The sequence below is a fragment of the Indicator indicator genome, chromosome 15 (genome assembly GCF_027791375.1).
Source record: "Indicator indicator isolate 239-I01 chromosome 15, UM_Iind_1.1, whole genome shotgun sequence".
NCBI classification, from domain to species: Eukaryota; Metazoa; Chordata; class Aves; order Piciformes; family Indicatoridae; genus Indicator; species Indicator indicator.
In genome coordinates, this window is record NC_072024.1 from 20,384,657 (window position 1) to 20,400,311 (window position 15,655).

General features: G+C 41.2%; 1 protein-coding gene across 11 annotated transcripts in view; it reads left to right on the forward strand.

Moving 5' to 3' along the window:
• The window catches only part of IARS1 (isoleucyl-tRNA synthetase 1), a 103,874-nt gene that overhangs the window by 77,645 nt on the left and 10,574 nt on the right, over window positions 1-15,655 (forward strand). For 10 of the 11 annotated variants that reach the window (XM_054387491.1, XM_054387492.1, XM_054387501.1 and 7 more), the window contains 6 exons: window positions 5,649-5,823; window positions 6,588-6,700; window positions 7,323-7,418; window positions 9,435-9,611; window positions 14,065-14,176; window positions 15,487-15,612. In XM_054387491.1, coding sequence (XP_054243466.1) covers window positions 5,649-5,823; window positions 6,588-6,700; window positions 7,323-7,418; window positions 9,435-9,611; window positions 14,065-14,176; window positions 15,487-15,612 — 799 coding nt within the window. The remainder of the gene's footprint in view (window positions 1-5,648; window positions 5,824-6,587; window positions 6,701-7,322; window positions 7,419-9,434; window positions 9,612-14,064; window positions 14,177-15,486; window positions 15,613-15,655) is intronic. The other variant, XM_054387493.1, reaches the window with a different exon arrangement.

Consider the following 15,655-nt stretch of genomic DNA (forward strand, 5'->3'; position numbering starts at 1 on the left):
CTTTCGTTTGTCAGAATCTGTCGCTTCCCAGATGGGTTCATACAGGTTCATGACAGAGTCAATTCCAATGACTGTACTGAGGCATGCTGGTGGTAGAAGTGTCAGGTGATGATAACTTCTATGTAATAGATTTTTTTCTTACGTTAAGTGTTTGTAGTGCTTTGCATTCTCTGAAGCCAGTGAAACAGGTGTTGATGCAGAGAAAAAGACATGTAATTTCTATTATAATAACCACTGGCAGGAGGAATTTTTCCCATGTCCAGAAATGTCATGGCCCTCATCGTCCTTGGTAGATTAAGGAATCTTTTTTTCCTTTCACTAGGATGCCTTTAGAGGGTTCTGTAACAGAAGGATCTAGTCACATGCTTGCAATGTTTTGGAACTTTTTTAGTTCAAGTTGTCACTGTCATGGTCAGCTGCTTTGCTGACCTTCATCTACCTAAGCAAGTCAACTTGCTTCTCTTAGTGAGAACAATCCCGCCCATCAAAGAACTTGAGAGATGACTGGAGCAGCGGAGGACCCCACAGGATCACAGGATGTTAGGGGTTGGAAGGGACCTCTGGAGATTTTCAAGTCCAAACCCCCTGCCGGAGTAGGACCATAGAATCGACCTCTTTGGCCTGTAATTACATATGACCCACAGAATCACAGATTGCATTGGGTTAGAAGGGACCCTCAAAGGTCATCTTGTTCCCAACCCCCCTGCAGTCAGCATGGACACCTCCAACTAGGTCAGGCTGTCCAGGCCGCCATGAAGTCTGGTCTTGTATGTTTCTGAGGACAGGGTCTCAACCACATCCCTGGGCAACCTGTTCCAGTATTTTACCACTCTCGCTGTGACAAACTACAAGGTCTCTCTTCTGTCTTCTCTTCTCTAGGCTGAACAGCCCCAATTTTTTCAGCCTGTCTTCACAGAAGAGGTGTTTCAGTCCTCTGATCATCTTTGTGACCTCAGCAATGCCATGTTTCCCTTAGCCTACAATACATCCAAGGAAGTCTTCTAAAATTTCTGCTGGGGGCAACTTCAGAGCACTGGCTGGGGGAGTCATGGCTCAGTGCCTGAGAGTTGCAGATCAATGTTGTGTGCTTCTTGTTTCTAGTTATTGTAGGACTTAAATTCTAAAGAACTGTGTCCTGTAATTAGAAAAAAAAAGTCTGAATTGATTTACAAGTGGAATTGTAAAGCTTTTCTGTCATCTTAGCTTATTGATTATTTTGCTTAGGCTTGGCAGTTAGGAGCCTTCACTTCAAAACTCCTGTAATTATTGTTAATCATTTTGATACCTGAATCTTTTCAGTAGCACAATTTTTTGAAGTTAGGTCAGTATCCATCGAATTTTCTTAATGTGGAAACTGGGTTTGTGGATTTTACAGAATGCAGTTTTAAGGGAGATGGTTTTATAGTCAAATTGCTACTGAAAGATAGCTGACAAAATTTGTTGTGAACCTAGTAAAAGATAACAAAGAACTTAATTTGATGAAGTGATTACATTATTGGATTGTGCAAAAGTATGTTTTAATTTATATTCATTTGCTGCTGCAAACAAAGTTATAGTATGTCTTATGTTGCAATAGAAGAGTTAGAACAACCACCTTTGTGGAAGCACAAATATGAACTACTGTTTATTGTCCAATTTTTATTATGCCTTTTTAAATTCTCCAAGCTAATTCCAAAGCTTACTCTGTGTTGTACTGTATTTCATAGCAATCAATCTAGTTGTTTACTAAAATGGGTCAGAGCTCAAGAGGTCAATGAATACAGGCAGACTGGGTGGTATTGCTTGGGCTGTATTTGCAGCTTTGTTCATCAACCTTCTACATGTTCAGAGCTTTAGAGCCTTTAGTTCTTGCCAGAAGTATGCGTCTAGTAAATCTGCACATGTCAGAGGTAATCTGAGAGAAAAATTACACCATTTAATTTCATGCAATTGCTGACAGAAGAATTTGAAAAATACACTTGTCAGTTCTTCAGAACTTTTATTTGCTGGTTTCAGAAGCAGCTGTAGTCTTTGATCTGCAGACTTACTCGCATCATCAGAACATAGCAAATCGTTTTAATAAATGGATTTTAATAATAGAACTGTCCAGAGCATAGAATTGTCATGCAAAAAAGCAAGACAGAATGAAATGAATGGAGAAGGATTTTAGCAACTGAACACAGTTGCAATTCATTCATGAGTATTTGAGGCCCTTTACAAGCCTAGTTCAGAACTTCTTACTTCAGTGAAAGGTTTACCTAAGTAAGTTTATCTGAATAAGTTATGTGGTTTACATCCAGACTTTGTGTACCCTTCAACTGTCACTCCTGTGTATGGCTGTAATAAACCAGAAAAATTTGACTACTTCATCAAATCCAAGGTCTGCCAGTATTTCAGAATGTTAAGGGTGTTACAGAAACGTAGGAGGCAGTCTGTGAATGGGCTGAAGGAACTGACACGTGAACTGTGGCAGTGTGTGGTCCTTTAGTGTTTTGTTTCTTACAGTATTGCATAATTGATATTTATTTTCCTTTTCAGGATATTTGCTTACAGAGCCCAGCCCAGCTGAAGCAGAGCACTTGTGTTTCTCTGTTCTGAGCAGTGGGCATCGTTGGGTTGCTGGTTGATCTGATGATGGATAAAAGGCCCTTGTGCATAGCTATGTCTGAATACACACGTCTTCTAGCTGGCTGTGGGAAGGACTGGTTGCCTCAGTTTGTGTCTTATCAGACTTAAGATCTGTGAAGGAGTGAATTTTGATTTTTCTGGGGAGATAAAATTAAGAATTATTTGAAGGCAAAGCACCATATCAAGGCAGACATACACAGACCTAAGATACAGACTGGATTTGTTTTGGAGTCATTCTGTTGTTTTAATTGATAATGTATACAGAAGAATGGTTTCCTAATCTAATTAGTATAGAAAACTTGTCCTGATGGAGTTGGCTTGTATGTAATTCATCTAATGAGGCCCAAAGTCATCTTTCAATTTGTGCCATTTTTTTGATTATTATGCCTTTTCCCCCCCGAGATTGTCACTTACCACTTGTGGGCTTATTTCCAGCAGCACCCCATTAAAGCTGATTTTCTGAAGTATGTAATTTTAATTAGATTTCCTAAAAGATGTATTAAATACAATTAGATTCAGTTGTAGTCTTGGCTTCTTGTATCACTAGGAGATCCTAGGGAATTAGGCTGTAGCTCAGAGGTTGTAGTTAAGCATTCCTTCGCAGTCTAAATGTTTGGCTATTTGCTGCTGCAGTCATGCTGACACTGCCATTTACTTCTGCTTCCTAAATGACTTGAAGTAGCTTGCTTGCCAAATGCACTTGGTCATTGTGTCATGTTGTTGGGAACACTTAACAACCTTCTAGTGGAGATTTAAAGACAAAGTGCTTCAAGTATTGGGCAGCCTGACAGACAAAACTTGCCAAACTATAGTGAAATGTACTCTGGATACATGCAGGTCTGTGCCTGTAGAAGAGCTGCATGTTAGCAAGTCAGACTTTCCAAGATCTGTCCCAGGTAGGTTACAGAATGGAGAACGAGACTGTGTGAGACTGGAAATTTAGGTATCAAGTCCTGTCTTGTGCCTGGCTCTTTCTCGGCTTTACAAAGCAGGGGCAAACCAGGCTCTCGTGAAGACACAAAAGAGCACTGGGATACAGTGCTCTTATTTCAAGAAGATGTCCCAAGATATTCTTTCCTGCTGTCATTAATGATGTGTGTAATACATTTGTTCATTGGACGGAATTAATTGCAGAGTAGAGAGCTTTACAGTGTATTTTCCACTCTGGCCATTGTGTAACGTCCAGGGTGCATAATAATAAGGTTTGTGGTTTGGTGGGGTTTTTGGTGTTTGGTTTTTTTTTTTTTTTTTTTTTTTGGTTTGGTTTGGTTTTTTTTGGTTGGTTTTTTCTTTTTTTTTTTTTTTAATGGTGGTTTTGAACGTGCTTGTGTGATGAGGAAAATATTTGTAATGAAGAACATAAGAAATGATTTAGTGGTTTAGACTTGTTGCTCATCCAGCACATGGTGCTGTCTCCTGCAGTGATAGAGTCCATCTAGAGAAAGCACAAGCATCTGTGCTTCCTGCAGTAGACTCCTGTCATAGTCACCATCTGCAGCTGCTCTGTTGAAGACACTCAAGGGCAAATGCCTGCTTGTTCCCTGCTGCATCTTCTCACGTGCCTTCTATTACGAACTGAATTCCTTGTTGAATTTTGTGGTATATTTCTGCTTGTCTCCTCTTCTGGCATTAAGTTTCAAGAGTTAAGTACTTGTATCTCTCTTGTAAACCAATTTGCCACCATTTCCACTGTATGCCCCCTTACTTGAGGGGTTGTTTGGGGATTTGGTGGATAATGGCTTTACATTCCTACCCATCTAATTCATAACTTTTTTTTTTATCTTAGTCATATCCCCATTTAGCTTTGTTCTCTCCAAAGAATTCCAGCCTTGGTCTTTCCTCTTCCACTAGCAGTGATGTCCTTTTAATCAGTTATTTTCTAAGACTTTGCCCAGCACTACTGTGTTACCCTTCAGATGTGGAGACAATCCCTGCGTGCAGTACTTCAAAAACACAGGGGCACACCCAGGTTTCTGTAGTGCAAAATAACATCCTTGGTTTAGGGCCCTTCCTACAGTTCATGCAAGCTCTTTTGGCTGCTCCAGCACACTGCCCTTCTGCTGCAGGGCACAGACAGAAGGTCTTCTGAGCAAGGTGGTTTCCTGTACAGGAAAGACCTGGAATCAACATATGAGGAAGAAGACAAAATGAGGCAGCAGCATTTGTAAAGCCTAAACCACAGAATTGTTGGTGTTAGTTTTCTGGTGAAATGCTCACAGAAAGGTCTATTTCAGCAAACCTTTTGGGTGAGTGTCACCAGGCCATGTTCTAAAGCCACTGCGCATATTAACTAATGGTTTTATCTTTTCAGGTAGTTGTAGCAGTGAAGTAAAGGCTGATGAACAGGGATGTGATTTGGGTTGAGAGCTGACTGGTGTCTGTTGATAAGAGGAATGTATACCTCAAGTAGATGAGGAGGCTGAGGGGAAACCTCATTGCTCTCTACAACTGCCTGAAAGGAGTTTGAAGTGAGGTGGGGGTTCATCTCCTCTCACATGCAACAAGTGACAGGACAAGATTAAATAGGCTCAGATGCGCTGAGGGAGGTTGAGGCTGGAAAATTTCTTCACAGAAAAGTTTCCCAGGCATTGGAACAGGCTGCACAGAGAGGTAGTGGAGTCAGCATCCCTGGAGGTATTAGAAAGGGCTGCCCAAGGAGGTGGTGAAGTCGTCATCCATTTAACAGATGTGGTGCTGAGGGACATGGTTTAGTGGTAGTATCTTAGTAGTGGTGAGATTGTGAGCTCTAGGCGAGTGGTTGGACTTGATCACAAAGGGTTCTAAAGGGCTCTTCCAACCTTAACAGTTCTATGAAGAAGACTGAAGGGGAGAGTAGGACTTCTGCTGAAAGACAGTATTAATATTGGCTGGGTTTATTTGCCCTTGCAGTATTGGCTACTTCATAGAGGCAACCATACTGCAGTTTGCCACCTGTGACTCCCCTAGAACTGTGGCCCCTACATTTGTACCCTTTACACAGTTGCCAGAGGTGGCTGTTGGTGAGTTTCAGTGGCTTTTTCCCTGTTGGTGTATTTATACAGGAACTTAATGTCCGCCAAGTGACCCTATCTACTAATAAAGAGAAATACGGAGTGCGGCTGAGAGCAGAGCCAGACCACATGGTGCTTGGGAAGCGTTTGAAAGGTGCATTTAAGTCTGTCATGGCTGCAATCAAAGAGCTGAAGAGTGAGCAGCTGGAAAAATTCCAGGAGACAGGTAAGTAGTGATACCAACCACTGAACAATGGGAGTGTTGACCAAAAATATCCAGAATCTTTTGGTTCATCAGAAGAAATCAAGCAATTGCTCTTGATTTGTGTATCTTAATTGACCGTTTGGAGAAATAGGGACAAAAGAACCCTTCTGTGGGCTTAGGGAAACTCCAGGCCTACTTTCCTGTAACTATACCTATTAAATTTTATCTTAAGACTAGGAGAAAAGTTGTTTCTATTGTTTTGCTGACAGTAAAATGGCGATGTATCCTAATCTTACCCTGTTTTCTTGTTTCACTTCTATGATAAGGCCAAAATGAAGCAGAGCCTAAGCTGTTCTGTAAGACTGGACCAGACTGAAACTGAGTATATGTGCAGTAGTTCTTATTCTAAAAGCATTGCTTCAGTTCCAGATTTCCCAGTCGCTGTGCTTTTTCCAGTTATATTTGTTTGGTGAACTGTTTCATTGTGAGTTCTGGTGTAGCTGGGTGCACAGGTTATGTTTAGGATTTACTCCGTTTGATTCAAACGCTATCCAAACAGTTGCTGAAGCATCTGCACTGCTGTGGGTTCTGCTGCATGTACAAGCGCTTGAATGAGGAACCTGAATGTGGGATGGGTCACTGTTTCTTACAGAGCTCAACTGCTGCCTGACTGTGTTGCAAAGAAACTGTTTCATCTGTTTGAAGGCTGATACTGGTTTAAAGTTTTTTTTTTTTTAATTAAAACCTTTTTGGTAAGAGATGCTCTTGATCTGTCAATCCTGCAGGTACCATCGTTGTAGAAGGACATGAACTCCATGGGGAAGATCTCCGTCTCATGTATACCTTTGATCAAGTCGCAGGAGGGTCTGCCCAGTTTGAGGCACATTCTGATGCGCAGGTGTTTTATTGGTTATTTCTTCTTTGCTTTGTGGTTAAGGGAAGAGTTCCTCTAGAAGTATTATTGGGACTATTTCGTTTGAAAAAGAGGAGGCTGAGGGGAGACTGCTGTTGGTCTCTTCTCACAGCTAATTAGTGATAGAACAAGAGGGAATGGCCTCAAGCTGTGATGGGGTAAGTTGAGACTGGACATTAGGAAATTTTTTTTTCATGGAAAGAGTGGTCAGGCATTGAAATGTGCTGCCCAGGGAGGTGGTTGAGTTGCCAGCCCTGGACATGTTTAAAGGTCGTTTGGATGTGGTGCTTGAGGATATGATTTAGGGGTGAACCTTGCAGAGCAGGGTTATCGGTAGGACTTGGTGAACCTGAGGGTCTTTTCCAACCTGAGTGTTGCTGTGATTATGAAAATGGTGAGGGGAAAGCTAGACTGGATTTGTTTGTTCAGATAGTTCAACAAATTCCAGGAACCTAGCTTCTGAATTTTGGAGCTGTTGAAATACTCTCTTTAACATGACATTTTGTAATTGAGGAGCTCTATAAAACTGCACCTGGGCTTCTGGGTGAGTTAACAACAGTCATTTCAAGTTGGTCACCTGCCAACTGTCTTCTGTGCATTACCTCAGGTTTTAGTTTTGCTGGATGTAACCCCAGACCAGTCCATGGTAGATGAAGGAGTTGCCCGGGAAGTGATCAATCGCATCCAGAAGCTTCGCAAAAAGGTGAGGGAGCAGTGGTTTGGAACAAGACTGTGATTTACATTAAAGCAATTTTTGGGCAATATGCAGCAGAAAACTGACCTTTTTAGTTAAGCATGAAGCTCTGTATCATTTATCCCTCATTTATAGCTTTCTGATTGGACAGCAATGATTCCAAATTGTTACTTTCATTTCGAATTCTCATATTGTAGGTACCTTAAGTTGAACAATGAGCTTGATATACATTATCCAAAGTCAGTTAACTAATTGATTTTACTGAGTTACTCTTTGTTTTTTACCTTCAGCCACAGAGCAGTGGTTCAGTCTCAGCTAAGCAGCTCTCCAGCCTGCCTGCCTCCTGCCAGGAGTTACATTCTGTTCTGTCTTGGTTCTGGTGCCTTATGTCAGCTGGGCTGAGACATGAGCCTGGGGCTGCTGTAAGAAACAAACTTGTGGCTTAGCAAATTGCAGGAGGTGTTTCTGGCACCTGTGTTAATGATTCTGCTCTAAACACTTCTCATCATACATACGAATGATGCTGTCTGGCCTTGGTGTTAAAACACTTTAAACCAAAGTAACTGCCTTCTCTTTACAGCACTAATCCAGAGAGAGCTGCATTTCCTATCTCCATTTTGTGCCAAGAAAGCATGGTCACTGTGGAGGTGATGACAAGCCTAAAAATTAGCCTTTCATCTGGAGAGCACATTAAATTATACTTGGTACAAAAAAATCTAAAGGTTTCAGAACCTGCAAGTTAAAAAAACAAAACAAAACAAATCCACAAAAGAACACCAAAACCAAGCAAACAACAAAAACCCAAACAACCAAACCAGCCCCTGCCCTTTCTGCACACAGACATTGCAGATCTGGAGCATGTTGTCCTGTGAAATACAGAGGGTTTTCCTGCTTGACTAACTTGGTGGCAATACACTAAAATTTGTCTTTTTCAGATTTATGCCTGAAGAAATCTTGCAAGAGCTCTAAATGATGTGTAAAGAATGTTTTCATGGGTTGTGTTTTTGAGAAAAGCGATCTATACAGTCAGGACTGCAGTATAAGAGAGAAAAATGACAACTTTTTACCAAAAGAATTATATATAGATATAGATACAAACTATGTAGATTTATTCCTGTATAAACTAAAATTGGGAAGAAATGTGGCCATGAGAAGAAATCTCTCTCGTAAGTGACTGGATGATTTAAACTTACTTTTGTACTGACATAAAGCCATCATTTAATCTTACTTAAATGAATACCAAAATACTTAATTTCACCCAATAATTAACAGAATGCTTATGTGCATTTATTCTGTCTTCCTTTTGTCCCTAGTCCTCTTACAAAAGTGTGTACATGATAAACCCCACAGGTCCCAGCTCTGCAGTAAGGATTACTTGCATTAAGGCAGTCATTGTTTTTAGCAGATTTTAGAAATGAAGTTTTCTTGCTGCTCCTATTTTTTTCCCCTTGAAATCATTATCTTACTGAAGCAGAATTTTGTTCCAGTTAAGCTTTTGTAAGCATACCATCCGAATTGCTCTTTTCCTGCAGCATAGGTTAGTATTTGAGATGTGGCAGAAGTAGAGTGGAAATCTAAGTCTGGTCACCTTATTCCAAAGCGACAGAAAATGTTGGGAGGACATGTCACTGATTGAGCAGCTGTTCAGTGGAGAGCTGAGGGTTACATTTCAGGCTACAAAGGTATCTCAATGCTAGTAAAGTTCCTTTGCATCAGGAGAAGGTTTTTAATGCATTTCGTAGGCTTTTGGCTGACTGAGGTGGGGAGCTGATAAACATGAGTGAGACATTCTGAGTAAGGTGGAGTATTTGACTGTTATCTCTGGAAGAACTCACCAGGTTTCAAGCCTCTTTCTTGCCCTTGTGTTGCAAGAATTAATTGTTTTATTCCAAATCTTTTGTGGAAACTTTTAACAAAGGCCTGGTAAATCTCTCTGTAAGATATTTTTTCTTTAATTTAACTCCTTTCATTTGTATATGTGGAGGTCACCTGGCTGTTACTTAATAGTGTATTTGAATCCTGCAGCGAAATCTGGTTCCTACAGATGAGATTACAGTGTACTACAGATCACATCCAGAAGGTGACTACCTGGATACAGTTATCAAGGACCATATGGATTTCATTTTTGCCACAATAAAGGCTGCCCTGAAGCCTTACCCGGTGCCTACCTCAAAAGAAGTTCTCATCCAGGAAACAACCCAAGTAAGAAAGAAAAAGCGTATTGTTATCTGCTTTTAACCGAGTTACAGAGAAATTCTGTCAATGTGTATTTGTGGGATGTTCTGGGTAGTGTTTCTATTGAAACATTTCCATATTATTTTTTTTGCTTTAAAGAAGAAAATAGTTGGGTTCTGTATGTGTGCTATGTCTGAAAATGGAGTGACTTGGGTACCAAAATCAAGATCTTAGGTTGTTGTTTGTGTAAGCTTAACACCCATAGTTACGTGTGCTTGGATTAGTGCATTGTTTAGATAGCAAAGATATCATTGCTCCAATATGTTTAAATTAATATGGTTTGGTATTAGAGATGTTATCCTTTGAAGCTAGATTTTGCCTTTTGGCTTAAGACCAATTTCATTAATTAATGTTTGGGATTACCTGGATTTTTCTCCCCTGTGTCGCTGAAGTTTAGTCTTTGTAACAAGGCAGTTTTGCATAGTGCTCCTTCTTTCAGCAGCAGATCTGAACTATTTCCTTTGTTTGCTTTGATTGTTCCTTCTGACGTGTTGTGAAAATACTTTTGCCATGGTTTTATTCGATTAACTAGATCCAAAAGGCATTCCTAGAGCGTCAAGGATGAAGTATTCTTCTATCTAAATGTTATGCTAGACTAGAAAGAAAAGAACTTAAGAGATATCAAACCTAAAATTTGATTTATGGAGTGGCTTGGGGATCTGAGAATAGCTGAAAGGAATGATACCAAACTGGGAGGAGTGGCTGACACCCATCAGGCTGTGCTGCCATTCAGCCAGACCTGAACAGGCTGGAGAGCTGGGCCTTATGAGGAACCTCACGAAGTTCAACAAGGCAAGTGTAGAGTTCTGCCCCTGGGGAGGAATAACCCCCTGAACCAGTACAGGTGAGGGGGCTACCTGCTGCTCTGCTGAGAAGGACCTGGTAGCACTGGTGGACCACAGAATGACCATGAGCAGGCAATGTGCCCTTGTGGCCAAGAAGGCTAGTGGCCTTCTGGGGTGCATTAAGAAGATTGTGACCAGCAGGTTGAGGGAGGTTCTCCTCCCCTTCTACTCTGCCCTGGTGAGGCCTCACCTGGAATTATGTGTCTAATTCTGGACTCCCCAGTTCCGGAGAGACAAGGGGAGAGTCCAAAGGAGGTCCACAAATATGCTGAGAGGACAGGATCATCTCTTACAAGGAAATGCTGAGAGACCTGGGGCTCTTTAATCTGAAAAAGAGAAAACTGAGAGGGGGGTCCTACCATTGTATATGAAGTTCTACAGGGTGGAAGTCAAGAGGATAGAGCTGGTCTCTTTCCAGTGGTGCCTGGTGATAGGGCAAGAGACAGTGGGCACAAACTGGAACACAGGAGGTTTCACTTGAACACGAGGAATAACTTTCCCTTGAAGGTGACAGAGCACTGGTCCAGGTTGCCCAGAGAGGTTGTGGAGGCTCCTTCTCTGGAGACTTTCAAAACCTGCCTGAATGTGATCCTGGGCAACGTACTCTGGGTGACTCTGCCTTAGCAGGGGATTTTGGCTGGATGATCTCCAGAAGTCCTTTTCAACCCATCATCCTTGTGTGACTCTGTGAAACCATGTATTTTATTTATCTTAGTTATGCTATGTGTAAAGGAAGTGGTTTATACTTTTTAATTACACTTCTAAAGTTGTCCAGTTTTGAATCAAAGCTGTATTTGGTCTGTTTCAAAACTCTTAGTTTAACTGAGTGACAAATGTAGGGACAAACAGTACATAGAGGTGGGTGGAGGGTGTTTGGACTGAGAATTTGGTGGAAGTATTTTACTATTTCTTCTAGGTACTTGATTGAGATATTGCTGGTAGATGGTTTGATGATGTCAACGTCAAATCTGAAGTAAAATGTAAAAGCAACTGGAAAAAAAGCTGTATAATTCTGGGAAATACATGTTGGAATGCCTGCCTCTGAAATCACCTAGGACATGAGCTCAGGACATGAGCTGCAATGTTGGTTGCTGTGTCTTTCCATGGCAGCTTTCATGCCTGTGCAAGTGTGGTTTCCCCCCTGCTGTTATTTTTCCATTTTCTAAATCTTAATGTGGCAGATTGTAGTGAAGAAAAACCTTGTGGAAAGCTGAAAGCTGAGACTCTGGGATTACTTTTAAATAATGCTGTCTATGTAAAGATGAAATCTTCCCTGCCAGAAGGTGCTGGTGGATATGGATGTAACTGATAGCTGTTGTCTGGATGTCAGCAAGGCAATTTTGGAAATGGTGAGCTAGGGTGTAAACTGGAGATAGAAGGTGTGTGGGTCAGGCTGTGCACTTGCAGAAATGTGGGATTTCAGAGTGGGAAAACCTAAAAGATTTCAACTGAAAAAGCACTATATAGGACAGACAGTTCTGTGTGGCTGCTGCAGTTGATGACTAAGTTGATAGAAATGTAATGATCATACTGCTGAGAGTTCCTGCTGTCAGCTTCAATCTTGGACCTGGAGAGGTTTTCAGACAAAAAAAACCCTTTAGTTACTGCACATCCTGTGTACTGAAGCTGTGCAGTTTGTCTGGCAAATGGAGGCAAAGAAAAACTTTGTAAGTAAATGCAGAGTTGTTATTATTTTGCTTCAAGGAGCCTCAATTACTACCAAGTACCTCCCTAGGGACTCAGTCTGTGGTCTTTGCCACATGGGTTGCCTTCTACACATTTAGATGGTTACTGTGCTTCCAGACTTGCTGTGCCTCTGAACCATCAGTCACATCTTTAGACTTTAAAATAGAGGTTGCAGAGAAAAACAGATGACTGAGATTTTAGTGCAACTGTAAAGCTTTCCTTGGAAGTTTCACTTCCTGGGACTGCAGAGATGGATTGTTCAGGGCAGATGTTTGACTGTACTCTGTGTTCTGCTGCAACTGGCTTGTCACATTAAGAGCAGTGAATAGAAACATCTGAAATGCAAAAGCCCTTCTTTAGAAATCCTTTCAATGCAGAAGTTTGACCTTCTGGGGAGAGTAGAGGATAGCTGCAGCTGTGAGCAGTAAATGTGCAGTTGGGTGTACCAGCCATGGCTATGGCTACTTGTCTGTCCTAGAACTGCACTGCTTTTGTGATCTGAAGTCAAACTGAATTGGTGGTGGTGGCTGATAAGCAGCATCAACGTGGGAAATGCTTCAGTGACCATTACAGGCTTGCAGATAAAAAAGCAGATGGAAGTTCAGGGAAGGAAGTCTGTCATTCCACAAGTGCAGAGGTTGAGTCAGCTGCAACAAGATCATTGCACCAAATTTCTGGAGAGAGAAACAGAAGTCTGAGTGGTGTTGAATGTATGTGACTGGGACAAAAATGAGATGCAGTCTGTCTTTTCTACAAGTATTATCTTGGTTATGTTCACATCAGTACTTTTGTGAAATTATCCTGGATCAATTTTTGATTCAAGGCCTTAATTATGAACTCCTCTCCCAAGAACTTGCTCTGAGAGACAACAACCAAAAAAGCAATCATTAGTTGCATAGGAAAATACTGGCATGGAAAAGCAACTACTTGAAAAATGAGTTTTTAATTGCTGGTGGAGTGGATAAACACAGAGTAAGATTTGCTGATCTATGAGTATCATTCTCTCCTTTGTAATAGGAGCTCAGTAAAGAGCAAAACACTTCCAAGTCTGTCCTCTCTTTGGACTGTGACTCTTATTGACAGTCTTTAAACGTACCAAAAATGCCCTGCCTTAAATGGCCACTTAGTACCAGTAGTTCATACAAGTGATTTCTGGATGATATTTAACTAAAATTTTTTATTAAGCTATCTTTGAAAGTGTGATTAATGAAAACTAGTGTAGGTGTAGGAGTAATTCCAGCCCGTACTTAGGTCAAGGAAAGACCCATGCTTGGAAGAAGCATGTTCTTAAAGCTGTGGTTTAAGGCCTCTACAAAATAAGTCGTTTCCATAGCATTGTGCTACATTCTCAGGGTTCTTCTCCCTGTCTCATTTGCACAGGAAGATATCTGCTCAGTTTCTTGGAGTATTTGAAGGCTTAATTGATCCACTGATAGCTAGTAGGAAGATTAATCACAAAGGCTGACTTGATATCGAGGCCACTGCTACCTCTGCTTGTCCTTGGTAGCCCCTTGGACATGGCTGAAGGCTTCTCCAAGCAGCAGCTGAGAGCAGGGGCCTGTCTTCAGATACTCTGCATTACCTCTGGAAGGGTGTTCCTTTTGAGTGTATTTACTCCTGGATAAAGATCTAGGTTTTGGGAGCCTGCCATCACTACTCATCACTTGTGAAAGTGAGGCTTTTTATCCCACTCCTCCTTCGTGTTAAATGCTGCTCTATCTTTATCAGGTATTAAAGACAAATTCATATTTGAAGATGTGGCAGAAATTGCTGGTTTATTCTAAGTCCTGTTCAGTATAGTAAGACAAGATCTCAGTTATATAAGGAAGATATTTGGATGTGTTTATTTAATAAAGCAATACTCAACTATAATATCCTTCTTTCTTCAGCTGAAGGGATCAGAGCTAGAAATTACACTCGTCAGAGGTGGTTTGTGTCAGTGTGTTGGTCCAGCCTGTGCCTACGTCAACCTCAAAGTTTGTGTTAATGGGACAGAGCAAGGTAGGAATGCACTGGGCTTGATTTATCAGTGGGGTTGTTAAAAGATCATTTGGGAAATGGCATGATGAATGTTGGAGCCACAGATTTCTTTGAAAGATGGTGCAAAGTCCCTTGCCATAGTAGCTTTAAACAATTCTTGTAAATAGGTTTATTAAAAAGCAAACCCACATGTCGTCTGTGATGTCTGCTGATGAGTAAATAGTCAGGGGTGCATGTGAGTTACTGGTACTCTGCAGAGGGGGTTGTATGTGGCTGTCTATAGGGGGACAACCACAGTCTGTGTGTCTGCATTCACCCACCTTCAGTGTGGTTCTTAATGTAATACTGTGAATGTCAGTGATGCCTTTCCCTGCAGCAGATCCTGCCTTTGAAAAACTTAGATATTAAGGGCAGAGCTGAGAAGAATACTTAAAACTAGAGAATGACAACTGTGTTGTGGATAATGGAAAGATGAGTGCAGCTGAGTTCTCCGTTAAAAGGAGAGAAAATTAAATTCACTCCAGAGGGTTTTTTTCCTGCATGTGTTTACAGTTTGTGTCAGTGTGCCTTGTTTAACGTGGTTACAAAGCTGCTTACTGAAGAATCATAGAATCTCAGAATGCTTTAGGTGGGAAAGGACCTTTAAAGGTCATGTAGTCCCAGCACCCTGCAGTCAGCAGGGACATCTGCAACTAGATCAAGTTGCTCAGAGCTCCAAACAACCTGACCTGGAATGATTACAGGGATGGGGCATCTACCACCTTTCGAGGCAGCCTGGGCCAGGGTCACCAGCCTCAGTGTAAAAAAATTTTTTCTTCTATGAAGTCTCAGTCTCCCCTCTTTTAACCGAAAATCACCCCTTGTAATGTCATGATAGGTCCTGCTAGAATATCTCTCCCCATCTTTCTTATCATCCCCTATAAGTGCCAAAAGGCCACAATAAGGTCTCCCTGGAGCTTTCTCTTCTCCAGGCTGAACAACCCCAACTCTCTCAGCCTGCCCTCAGAGCAGAGGGTTTCCAGTCCTCCCATTATTTTTGTGACCCTAATAATACATAAGATGGTGAACATCTTGATGGGCACAGTCTGTAGAGTTTTAGCCATTATAATAATGGATGATATAATTCAGAGACTGCTCTGTTAATGAAAAGAAAAATGGCTTCCATACTCTAAATCTGAAGTACACTTGAGAACATTTCCCTAGAAGATGCAGTGTTATCAGTTTCAAGTTAGCTTAGGAACTCGTAGGAAATAATTCAAAGTCATTAGAAAATCACTGAAACTTAACTGTTGCTTCCAAACTGCATTTTAATTTCTTCATTTTGGTTTTAGATGGTGTGTTGCTGTTGGAAAATCCAAAAGGAGATAACACCTTGAACTTCACTGGACTAGTAGATGCTGTCTCCTGCATTTTTGGTCTGAAAAATTCAAAACTGACAGTTTTTAATGGAAAAACAGGTAAATGGAGTATGACAAGGAAAATTGAAAGTCTTTCTAGCGG